Source organism: Phaseolus vulgaris, chromosome 11 (genome assembly GCF_000499845.2).
Source record: "Phaseolus vulgaris cultivar G19833 chromosome 11, P. vulgaris v2.0, whole genome shotgun sequence".
NCBI lineage: Eukaryota > Viridiplantae > Streptophyta > Magnoliopsida > Fabales > Fabaceae > Phaseolus > Phaseolus vulgaris.
In genome coordinates, this window is record NC_023749.2 from 23,164,509 (window position 1) to 23,177,171 (window position 12,663).

The 12,663-nt window shown below is 52.8% G+C and overlaps 1 protein-coding gene across 1 annotated transcript; it reads left to right on the top strand.

The window, feature by feature from the left end:
• The first annotated feature begins 10,954 nt into the window (after nt 1-10,954).
• LOC137837143 (uncharacterized) lies at nt 10,955-11,806 on the top strand. Its single transcript, XM_068646024.1, has one exon. The coding sequence runs from the start codon at nt 10,955-10,957 to the stop codon at nt 11,804-11,806; it is 852 nt and encodes a 283-aa protein (XP_068502125.1).
• Nucleotides 11,807-12,663: the final 857 nt, after the last annotated feature.

A 12,663-nucleotide genomic window follows, 5' to 3' on the forward strand; every position in this document is an offset into this window, starting at 1 on the left:
ATGAAGACCTGGTCGCCTCTCGCGCCAGAAACGAGGAGCTCAGCAAGGTAGCTGAGGAGCTACGTCGAGCTCTTCAGGAGCAGCAGGTTCGTTCTTCCGCTGAAGAGGTGGCACCGTCGACGCCGCCTCGTGTTTTCCCAATGCCTTTCATTCAGGCGATTACCGACACGCCAATTCCCACGAGCGTGGTCCCGGTTAAAGCTGTTTTTACTGGCGTGGAAGATCCAGAGGCTCATCTGACCACGTTCCACACACAGATGATGCTGTCAGGAGGGTCGGATGCTGTCTATTGTAAGATGTTCGTGAGCACGCTCCAGGGAACGGCGATGGAGTGGTTTGTGAGCCTGCCTAATGGCCACATAACTAATTTTCAGCAATTCTCGAAAATCTTTGTCGAGCAGTATATTGTGAACAAGGCACCGCCCAGAGTGTCCTATGATCTGTTTGATATAAGGCAGTACCATGGGGAGTCCCTCAGAGACTACCTCAATCGCTTCGGAGCACAGATGGTCAGATCGCCGGCCAAGGATGAAGAAATGCTGGTTTATGCCTTCAAGAAGGGTGTGCAGCCAGGGCCATTCTGCGAAGCCTTGATCAGGGCTCATCCAGCGACGTTTGCTGAAGTCAGGCGACTTGCGGTGGCTCACATCGCCGACGAGAGTGAGGTCGCCGAGAAGAGAGGCAGTGTGGCTCCCGTCAGGCCACGCGCCCAGACCAGGATCCAGCCACAGAGGGTGCTGGAAACGGCAGCGGCGGCCAGAAAGGATCAAAGGACTCGCTATCCTTACGATAGGAGAAATAAGGGAAGAAGCCAAGCGCGCCAACCGCCAGCACGCCAACAACCAGCACGCCGGGAATACAATCGCCCGCCTAAGCACAAATTCGTCATGGGACTAGCGGACCTGATCGCTATCCCTAACATATCTGCTAGATTGAAGGCGCCCGAGAAGGTGGGCGACAAGGTGCTAGGGTCGAAGCCGGATGTCTGGTGCGAGTTCCACCAGTGCTTTGGCCACAACCTGGACTCGTGTTTGTCTTTAGGGTACCAGCTCGACGATCTGGTTAAGAGCGGGTTCCTAAACGACTATCTGCTGGACAGAAGGACCGGAGGAGCGTCGAGTTCCCAGCCGGCAGGGGGAGAAGCCCAGCAACACGAGATGCCTATCCATGGGGAGATCCACACCATTGCAGGGGGTTTCTCGGGTGGTGGATGCACCGCATCGCAGAGGAAAAAGTACGCGCGATCGGTGATGTCGGTGGACATGTTTGAAGATCACTCGCCCGAAGTGGACATTACGTTCACCAAGCAGGATCTTCGGGACGTTGTGCCTCACGACAACGATCCCATTGTTATTTCGTTGATCACGGCGGGAAGGAAGGTTCACCGAGTTCTGGTGGACCAAGGAAGTTCGGCAGACGTGATGTTCTGGCCGACTTTCACGCAGCTAGAATTGCCCCTTGACCAGCTAAGGCCCTATGGAGGGTGCTTGTATGGGTTCGCTGGCGACCAGGTGGAAGTCAGGGGGTACATTGAGCTGAGAACCACGTTTACCGATGAGGCTGGGTCGAGGACGGAGAAAATCAAGTACCTCATCGTAAACGCCCCTTCAGCATATAACATCCTGCTGGGAAGGCCCACCCTTAACAGGATAGGCGCAATTCCATCGACTCGGCACATGAAGGTGAAGCTGCCGTCCATGGAAGGGGTGGTAATCACGATAAAGTCTGATCAGAAGGAAGCGAAAAAGTGCTATGAAAATAGCCTGAAAAATAAAAGATCAGTGAGCTATGTCACAACCACCCCACCGCCCGGTGTGAAGCCCAGACCGCCGATAATGGAGGAGGCCGCCGGAAGGGACGTAGAGATGGTAGATGCTGAGCTGGGGGAGAGGAATGCTGCCCTGGAGGAAGAAGAGGCGCGGAATCGCCCGGAGGAAGCAAGGGAACTCGGAATCGCCAAGGCGGTGATCGCCAGAGAATCAAGGCCCAAGCCCGTCGAGCAGTGGCTCGAGAAGGAGATCGGGGGGAAAGTTTTCAAGCTCGGAAGATCTCTGGAGGTCGATCTCCAGGACCAGATCGCCAAGGTGATTGAACGGCATCTGGACGCGTTTGCCTGGTCCGCTTCGGACATGCCCGGGATCGATCCCGACTTCTTGTGCCATCATCTGGCGATGGACAACATGGTGAGACCGGTGCGGCAAAGAAGGAGGAAATTTAATGAAGAGAGGAGGCAGGCGATCAAGGATGAGACCCAGAAACTCCTCGCTGCAGGCCACATCAGGGAAGTCCAGTACCCTGAGTGGTTGGCGAATGTCGTGCTGGTGAAGAAGAGCAACGGGAAATGGCGCATGTGCGTCGATTTCACCGACCTGAATAAGGCTTGCCCAAAGGATTCGTATCCTTTACCAAGCATTGATGCCCTGGTTGATAGTGCTGCAGGGTGCAAGCTGCTGAGTTTCCTGGACGCCTTCTCGGGCTATAATCAGATCAAGATGCATCCCATGGATGAAGAAAAAACAGCCTTCATGACGGAGAGGTCGTGCTACTGCTATAAGGTGATGCCGTTTGGGCTGAAGAATGCGGGGGCCACGTACCAGAGGCTGATGGACCGAGTACTTGCACCAATGCTGGGAAGGAACGTGCAAGCTTACGTCGATGACATGGTCGTGACCTCGCAGGAGAAAAGCAAGCACGTTGCAGACTTGGAAGAATTGTTCACGACGATCGCCAAGTTCAAGTTGAAGCTCAACCCAGAGAAATGCATTTTCGGCGTGGAGGCTGGAAAATTTTTGGGTTTTCTCTTGACTGAAAGAGGAATAGAAGCCAATCCGGACAAATGTGCCGCCATCTTGGCGATGAGAAGCCCGGCTACAGTAAAAGAGGTCCAGCAGCTGACAGGTCGGATGGCAGCACTATCCCGCTTCGTGTCAGCAAGCGGAGAAAAGGGGCATCCCTATTTCCAGTGTCTGCGGCGCAATAACAAGTTCGCTTGGACGAAAGAGTGCGAGGAAGCTTTCGTCAAGCTGAAGGAATATTTGGCGAGCCCGCCGGTTCTGTGCAAACCACTGGCGGGAATCCCTCTCAGATTGTATTTTGCTGTGACTGAGAGGGCGGTGAGTGCGGTGCTCGCCCAGGACCAAGATCAGGCTCAGAAGCCTATCTATTTTGTGAGCAAGGTGTTGCAGGGCCCAGAAATGAGATATCAAGCCCTGGAGAAGGCGGCGCTGGCTGTGGTGTTTTCGGCGAGGAGGTTGCGCCACTACTTCCACAGCTTCACAATACTGGTGATGACTGACCTGCCCATCCAGAAGGTCTTGAAGAAGCCTGACGTTGCAGGAAGAATGGTGAAGTGGGCAGTGGAGTTGTCAGAGTTTGACATTAAATATGAGCCTCGAGGCCCGATCAAAGGGCAAATCTTTGCAGATTTTGTAGTCGAGCTCTCTTCAGAGGCGACGCGGGTTGAAGGAGACGATTTCCGTTGGGTACTCTCGGTGGATGGATCGTCAAACCAGCAGGGTAGCGGTGCTGGAGTCATATTGGAAGGACCCAACGGCGTGCTGATCGAACAATCGTTGAGATTCGCCTTCAAAGCCAGCAACAATCAAGCAGAGTATGAGGCGCTGATCGCCGGGATTCTGCTGGCTAAGGAAATGGGAGCCAGAGTGCTGATGGCTAAGAGTGACTCGCTGCTAGTCACAGGGCAAGTAACAGGCGAGTTCCAGGCTAAAGATCCACAGATGGCGGCTTACTTGGCGTATGTGCAGGAATTGAAGAGTTCCTTTGCCTCTTTTGAAGTGGTACATGTGCCCCGAGAACAGAATGCCCGAGCTGACTTGCTTGCTAAGCTCGCCAGCTCAGGCAAGGGGGATAGGCAGAGGACAGTGATTCAAGAAACTTTGAAGACGCCGAGGGCATTTGTAGCAGATCACCTGGTCCTTCAGATAAGCAGGTCGACGGAGAGAGCAGCGAGAAGCCATAAGTCTTTGACGCAAGAAACTCTTAGATCGCCGAGAATTAGAGCATGTCGAGGAGAGAAAGTGGACGTGATGCAGGTCTGTGCCACCCATGAGCCAGACACTTGGATAACACAGTACAAGCGGTGCCTGGCAGATGGTCTCCTCCCGCTAGATCCAACAGAAGCTAGGAAGGTAAAGAAAAATTCCAGCAAGTATACATTGATTGATGGCGATCTGTACAGGTTTGGATTCACTCACCCACTCCTGGAATGTATACACGGCGAGAAGTGCACGAGAATTATGGCAGAGCTCCACGAAGGAATATGTGGAAGTCACGTCGGGGGTCGAGCTCTGGCCGCGAGGACTCTCCGTGCAGGCTACTATTGGCCATCCATGAGAGAAGATTGCAAGAAGTATGCCCAGTGCTGCAAACAATGCCAGCAGCACGCCGATTGGCACAAGGCACCTCCCGAGGAGTTGAAGTCGATCTATAGCCCTTGGCCGTTTCATACTTGGGGAATCGACATCCTGGGACCTTTTCCACTGGCGATCAGGCAGATGAAGTACTTGGTGGTGGCGATTGAGTATTTCACCAAATGGATTGAAGCAGAACCAGTGGCCCAGATCACCGCGCACAAGATCGAAGGCTTTGTATGGAAGAACATTGTGTGCCGGTTTGGAGTGCCTAAGCGCCTGGTATCAGATAATGGGACTCAGTTTGCGAGCCACCTGTTGAAGAAGCTTTGCGAAGGGGTCGGAATTCAGCAAGTGTTTGCATCCGTCGAGCACCCTCAAACTAATGGCCAGGTGGAATCAGCTAATCGGGTGTTGCTGAGAGGTTTGAAGAGAAGGCTCGAGAAAGCCAAGGGAAGTTGGGCTGAGGAGGTGCCCCGTATAGTCTGGGCGTACCACACCACCGAGCAGTCCGGAACCCATGAGACCCCGTTTAGCTTGGTCTATGGGTGTGACGCCATGATTCCGGTGGAGATCCAGGAAAGCTCGCCGAGATTCCAGAACTTCGTAGAGGAAGACTCGAATGAAGAGAGAAGGCTGAACCTGGATCTGCTGGATGAGGTCAGGGAGGAGGCAAGGCTGAAGGCTGAGGCGGTGAAGAGAAGGGTCGAGCGAAGGTACAACTCAAAGGTGATGCCAAGGCAGTTTAGAGAAGGCAATCTGGTGATGAGAAAGGCCCACCAGTACGAGATGGAGAATAAGCTATCACCCAAGTGGACTGGACCGTTCAGAATAACCGAGGCACTCGGGAACGGAGCCTATCGCTTGGAGACGTTGGAAGGGGGGGCGATCCCTCGTACATGGAACGCCACACACCTGAAGTTGTACTATAGCTAAGAGCTTTGTAAGTAAAGACAAACACAAATATTACATTGCAATGTCTCTGTTAAAACAGTTTCAAGGGGGCACTCTTTTTTCCCTAAGGAGGGTTTTTAATGAGGCCACCCAATAAAAGAAGAGTTTTCGAAGTATAAGGTGTTTTCAGATTGAATATGTGTTATTTCCAAAAGTTTCGAAGAAAGACCTTGTCATTCGTACATGATTTAAGGCACGAAAAGATATGTCGCGTGTTTTCTAAAGTTTTAAAGTCCTCATCGTTTTTTGGCGATTAGAGGCACCAGCTAAGTTTTTAAAGTCCTCATCGTTTTTCGGCGATTAGAGGCACCAGTTAAGTTTTTAAGTCCTCATCGTTTATCGGCGATCGGAGGCACCAGATCAAAGACCTCCTCGCCGTCGAGCGAGTGCAGGCGAGAAAGGTCCTCAGTGCATCCAGGGGGGAGGAGATGTACGCCCTGGGCAAGTTGAGGCACCGGATAAAGTCCTTATCGCCGTTGTGCGAACTAAGGCCCATCAAAGACCTCCTCGCCGTCGAGCGAGTGCAGGCATGAGAAAGAAAAGGTCCTCAGTGCATCCAGGGGGGAGGAGATGTACACCCTGGGCAAGTTGAGGCACCAGACAAAGTCCTTCTCGCTGTCGAGCGAGTTAAGGCCGTTTAAAGTCCTTCTCGCCGATGAGCGAGTTCAGGCTAGTAAAATTCCTTCTCGCCGATGAGCCAGTTCAGGCGAGTTAAAGGACCTTCTCGCTTGTGTGCGGGTATAGGCAAGATAAAATCCTTCTCGTCTTGAACGAGTTCAGGTATGGCGAAGAGGGTGGAAGAAGCTTGAAAGGTGGCTAAGGTAGGTTCGAAGAGAACGCCTAGCCAGCCAGTCTCTAGCTCTGGGGTTCAGGGAGGTAAAGGAAGATCCCAAAGGGCATTTCTGCCTCAGATAAAGAAATGACTGCCAAAGCATGAGGCTGGAAAAAGCTGGTGTTACCAAGAGGTCTAGGTGATCGCGAAAAGTTCAAACACGGCGAGAAGGTTGAAAGACTTGTTTGATAAAGCGGGTCAAGTGGGACGTTGTTTGAACCAATGATTGAATCACAGTTCGTTGCTTGAAACTTTTCTTACGATCAGGTTAGTGCCTCAGGGGTACAAGTTGTTTAAAGCGATTATTGCTTAAGTTTGAATCGGCTCGAAGCAGTTACGCCAAAGGTCATGTTTGCAAAATCGCTAAGTTAAACGCAGCAGAGTTAAACATACAAAGAAAGTAAAGCGCTCAAAAGGAGTCAGAAGAAATGTCCAAGTTTCGCTATTGAAATAAGTAGCTGTTCAAAATACGTGTGCAAGGGTTTTTACAAGGTAAATACAAGTGAATTCATAAAGAAGCAGATGGGGTAGAATTGGTTGAGCCTTCGGCGGGAACGACCTTCCCATCTACTACTTCGTTGTCTAACGACACCATGCTAAGGTCAAGATCGGGGAATAGGCATGCGAACTGTTCTCGAGCGGCATCAAACCCGGCAACCAGAATCTGAGCGGAGCTTAGCTTAAGTTCTTCAATTTGCTTTTGAAATCCTTCGACCTGCTGCTTAAGCTCCTTGTTTTGCTGCTCCAGCTCTTCGACCTGTTTTCGGAGTTGTTTGTTGGTCTCTTGAGCTTGAAGAAGGTCGTCAGCCACCTTCTTGGATTCTGTTTGAGCTTGGGCCAACTCGGCAGCCATCTTCACCTTCTCTTTGTTTGCCTCGGAGAGATCAGCCATGGCGTCGTCTCTTGCTTTCTCTACTTGCCCAAGTAGCTTCTCGCGGTCGATCGACCTTTGCTCCAGCTTCTGTACCTTATCGGCATTGGCTTGAATTTGAGCCTCCAGGTCGCTCGCCTTGGTACGTAGAGGCACGATTCTGCTTTCAAGTTCGACTTTTTCTTGGGCAAGTTCATGGACTTTGCGGCGAAGGTCAATAGCTTCCTTGCGCGCAAGCCTAAGCTCGGTGTTTAGGGCATCCTCCACTCGAGAATGTTCCATTTCCGCGAGCGTTAGGCTGAATGACACCTTCTCCACCTCGACCTTCATTGTGCTGTTCTCGGTCTTGAGGTTGTAGATATCATCCTGTAGCCGCCTGGTGGAGCTCTCCACAGCTCTCGTTATGATTGATGGGATATCCTCTGCAATGGTTTTGAGTTTAGCAGTCAGAGGTTCCCACATCCTCGTGACCTCGAGGGAAAGATTTGCAGCTTGGAGAGGCGCCAGGGGGGCTTGTTGAGGGTTCTCGTCGCCGCCTTCCTTAACAATATTTTCGATGGTTGCTTCTTGGCGTGGCGACGCAATCGGGGACTCGGTGATTAGGATTGGAGAGGTGTGAGCGACCTCATCCCCGATTGGAACGATTCCTGCAGCTGAGGTGTTGGAAGGAGGGCCCCCTCCTGCTGATATATGTGGTGTAGAGGCGCTCGGGGGGTCCTCTAAGAAGTTTGGCTCTTGGGCCCCAGTTGCAGGTGGCGCAGTGGCCAATGGAACTGCTTGGACTGGTGGTGAAGGGGCTTGTGGTGCTGGTGGTGAAGGAGGAGGAGCGGGTGTTGATGGTGGTGTTGAAGCTGGAAGAGGGGGCGGGGCAGGTGGAGAAGATGGTGCCACCCTCTTCCTTTTCGTGACAAGGCCATCCTCTGTGACCTCGTCGTCCTCTTCCTCATCCTCTTGGACAACTTGGGGGGCCTTCCGCTTTGGCCTCTTAAGGACCAGTTTCTTTCGTTGGGTGGGCGCCTTAGGCGGTGATCGCCCCTGGATGATGGCCTTCTCGACCGCTGAGTTGGGAACCGTCTGGGAGCCGGTCGCCAACCCGTGGTTGCGGGCGAGCGCCTTTAAATCGGCGAGCATGTTCTTACCCAACATGGTGTCTACATGAAATGAAAGTGCATAAGTTAGCTCAAAGGAGAAAGGGGTAAGTGTACAAGACAATAAGACAGCAAAAGCAGGCATATGCAGAAAAGATAAAACCAAAGTCTTGTGTGTATCGCACAAGACGCCCAGAAACAATATCAGAAGCAATGTCAAGACAAAGATGTAGCGTCCTAACCTATTTGAAATTCCAACTGGTCCTCAAAGAACTCGAAGGAAATCAGGGTGGGGGTCAAGAATGTTATGTGGGCATCTGCCACCCTCTTCCAGAAGAGACAAAGGTCTCTGTCCAAAGCTCCCATGCTATCAGGACTTCTGGGCCTCCTGAAGCAGCTCTTGGACTCTTTTTTCCCCTTGTCCACCCAGTACAAGGGGAAACCGTCGAGAAGGGAAGGGTCTTTGTCGTTTGCGCGAACCTGGATGAACTTCCCCTTCCAATCCTTGTACGACTGCTGGAAGATGGTGAAAATGGATCTCCCAGCAATGGCGTTCAGGCTGACCCACAGGCGATCTCCTGGGTGCTTGGCCTCAAACAGGAATAAAAACACGTCCACTGACGCGGGCAACCCCAGGTGGGCGCACGTTACCTCAAAGGCTCGGACAAACGCCCAGCTGTTGGGGTGAAGCTGGGCGGCAGCGATGTTGAGCTCGGTTAAGAGTTCCCTCTCAAATCGAGTGAGAGGGAACCTGAGTTTAACCTTCTTGAAGAGAGTGGTGTAGACGAAGCAGAAGGGCCCGTCGGCGCTCACTTTATCATCGGCGCACACTGGCAGAGTGGCTGGGCAAGGCAGCACCATCATTCTCTCATCGTGCTCCTTGTGGAATGATTGGTGGGCCTCGTCCCCATTGGTCAATCGCAGAACCGCTCCCGCGGTGTTCACCGACGACGTTTCCTTTAAGAGGGTTGAGTTAGCCCATGAGTATAACGTCTTGAAGTCTGGCAGTGGGGTGGGGGCTCCTCCAGCGTTTGGTGGAGTCGCCTGGGCCAGAGTGGTTTGAGAAGACGCGGGCCTCACAGCCTGCGAAGAGGGAGCACCACGAACTTGCGTAGAGTCGTGTGCTTGTGAAGGGGGGTTTCGCGCTGACGGAGGGGGGTTCGGGGTGATCTTCGTGCGAGTCATGGTAGCAACTGCAAACGAAGGAGGAAGGAAAAATAATCAGGAGGGTTACAAAGGCTGACTCGATCATGAATGGAAGGTGAAAGACGAACGAATGTGAGTTCGTTGCGACGATCGACAAAGCCCTAAGTCACGCAGAAGGAGAAATGGAAAAACAGCCCACAGCGTATGCACCAGACAGTTACAGGATGATGCAAATCGGTGAAAATGCAAGAAAACCCAGCAGATGAAGGAAAGTAGTTACCTTTCGATGATCGGGAGAATGTTAAAGGGAGGTGGTGATCTAGAGCGTCGAGGAGCGTCGAGAGCTTTCGCAGAAAGAAATGAGAGCGTATGCAAGTGTGAAGAAAGTGATGGAACAGTAGGAGCGTAAGGGGTTTAAGGGTCTTCGAACGGTTTTGGGAAGCGCTAACGGCAGATGAAGATGGCCGTTGATGAGAGCCACGTGTCAAACGATGCGCGAAGAGTTTGGTGGAGCGTCAGAGCAGCAGAAAGTACTATCGCTTGGAATTCTGCGCCCATGCCACGTAGACCGGCGTTAACGAAGGCTTTTTCAGTCTTTTCGCTAGACAAGTCTTCGCTTAAGACTGGGGGGCTTGTGTACCGCCCTGGTGGTCGGATGCGATGACGTGGCATCCTGTTACAGTGTAGGCGTGTTGACAAGGCGCCAGGTTGACAGTTGGGAAGGAAGTCGGGAGGCACGTGTAGTCGCCGATAGTTAAGTTGGCGTGTTCCGATCTCCAGCTTACCAGAATAGGCGATCGCCAGGTTAAGGACGAAGTCGCCAGACGCAGACTCAGACGACCAGGCAGTCGGAGATCGCCAGAGCAAGCACATCACCGAAGTTAAAGGAGAAGCAGATTATGAAGGCGGCCGGCGAGACCACAGGGAAGGTGTATGAAGGCCCTACCTCGCCAGTTTCAGTAGAGATCGCACTCCTGAGTTAGCTATGCACTGGGCAGCACCATGCATAGGTAACTTAGCCAAAATGAGAGTAAAAGTAGCGCCAAGTCAGGGAGCCTCCAGATGATGGCACGTGTACAGTTGGATACGAGCCACGTGTCCAAGTCTGTAACTGTCAGGAGAGAGAAAACCACCAGGTATATAAGAGTTCCTAACAGATTTTCTAAGGTACGCACGTTCAGTTCATACACTTTACGCTTGCGAGTGACAGAGCTGTTTGTGAGAGAGATTTGCACGGTTCCAGTTCTTAGTATTTGGTGATACCGTCACTGACTTGAGCGTCGGAGTGCGATCGGCCGCAGCGGCGCCGTATCGTTTCTTTGCAGGTTCTTGAGATAGATCCAGAGGAGGAACGGAGGTGAGAAGCGGCGCGCACGTCGATCCTTTGACGAGGCATTCTCCAGCGCTCCGGTCAACAGGCAGGATCAATAGTTTTTGGTGTTTCTTGCTGGCTGACTTGAGCGTCGGAGTGCAAACGGCCGCTAGGGCGCCCTTTTGGCCTTCTTTGCAGGAATCCACAGGTAACCAGTGGGAAGGAGTCCCTAGCTGACGGTTGAGGTTGCGCACGAAGACGTCCCAGGTCAACCGGACGGAACATTTGGCGCCGACCGTGGGGCTGATATAAAACATTGGTCCCATCGCAAGTTTGAAAGGATCTATCAGGTCACGATAACGATTGAGAAAACAGTGAAGAATGGCCACCACTAGACGAGGTACCGCACGCGCTGCGGGAGAAGAAATGTCCATGCAGCAGGTCCTGGAGATAATGAGGGGGCTGCAGGATGATATGGCGGAGTCGAAGATAGAACAAGAACGCATGCAGGCGGATCTCGACGCCTCGCATGTGAGGAACGATGAGCTCCATCGCGTTAATGAGGAGTTGCGCCGGGGTCTGAGGAATAACCAGGGGCAACGCGAGAACGAAGAGATGGAGCATCTCACCCCACCAAGAGAGTTTTCCACTCCCTTCTCGCAGGAAATCCTAGATGCGCCGATCCCCAACACCTTCGTAGGGCCCAAGGCGATTTTCACTGGGATGGAGGACCCCGAGGCGTACCTCACGGCGTTCCACACACAAATGGTGTTAGTAGGCAGCTCTGACGCCGCAAGATGCAAGCTCTTCATGAGCACTTTGACAGGAATGGCCATGGATTGGTTTATCAGCCTTCCTAGCGGCCATATCACCTCTTTTCAGCAGCTGCCCCAGTTGTTCAGAGAGCAATACCTGGCGAACAGGGCCCCGCCGCCGGTATCCTACGATCTGTTTGATGTGAAGCAATACCAAGGGGAGAGTTTGAAGGAGTATATCAACCGTTTCGGGTCCCAAGTGGTGAAAGTGGGCACGTCGGAGGAGCCCATGATTGTGTATGCCTTCAGGAAAGGCGTGTGTCCCAGCCCTTTTTGCGAATCTATTATTCGCAATCATCCAAGGACTTTAGATGAAATACGGCGTCGGGCGGTGGAACATTTCGCCTCTGAAGAAGAGGTGTGTGAGAAGCGCACCAGCGTCGTACCTTCGCGCCCGAGAGTGCAAACGCGGGTTTAACTTGTCAGGGTCAACGAGACCACGACGGGGAGAAAGAAGCCAGAGGGGAGACGCCCCTATGAGACTAGAAAACCCCAGCCCCGGGGTCCAGCAAGAGGGGATCGCCCAGTCAGAGAGAGGGCAAGGCCGGCGAGGTACAACTTTGTGGTGGAGTTGAAGGACCTGATCGCCGTGCCTAATATAGCTGAGAGGTTGAGGCGACCGGCGAAAACTGACAAGGTGTTAGGGCCACGGAAAGACTCCTGGTGCGAGTTCCACGAGGCTTTCGGTCATCACATTGACAACTACCTCTCGTTGGGTTACCAGCTTGATGAGCTGGTGAGAAGCGGGTTTCTGAAGGATTACGTCGCAGAACCCGCCGCCCTGCCGGCGCCAACAGAGGAGCAAGCGCACGAGATGCCCGTTCTCGGCGAGGTTCACACCATTGCTGGAGGTTTTTCCGACGAAGGACCCACCGCCTCCCAGCGAAAGAAATACGCGAGGGGGGTTAACTTGATCGAAGAAAGGATCTCGGGTAAGCCGTGGGAATCGGACCTCGTGTTCACGAGAGGGGATCTTCGAGACGTGGTGCCGCATGACAATGACCCCGTGGTCATCTCAGTTGTCACGACCGGAAGAAAGGTGCACAGGGTTCTTGTCGACAAGGGAAGTTCAGCAGACGTCATGTTCTGGTCGACATTCAACAAGTTATGTTTATCTCTCGACCTTTTGAGGCCCTACACAGGGTGCCTATATGGGTTTGCTGACAACCAGGTGGAAGTCCGAGGCTACCTGGAGTTGAGGACTACGTTCACGGATGGAGAGGCCTCGCGTACCGAAAGCATCCGGTACTTGGTCGTGAACGCCCACTCCGCCTA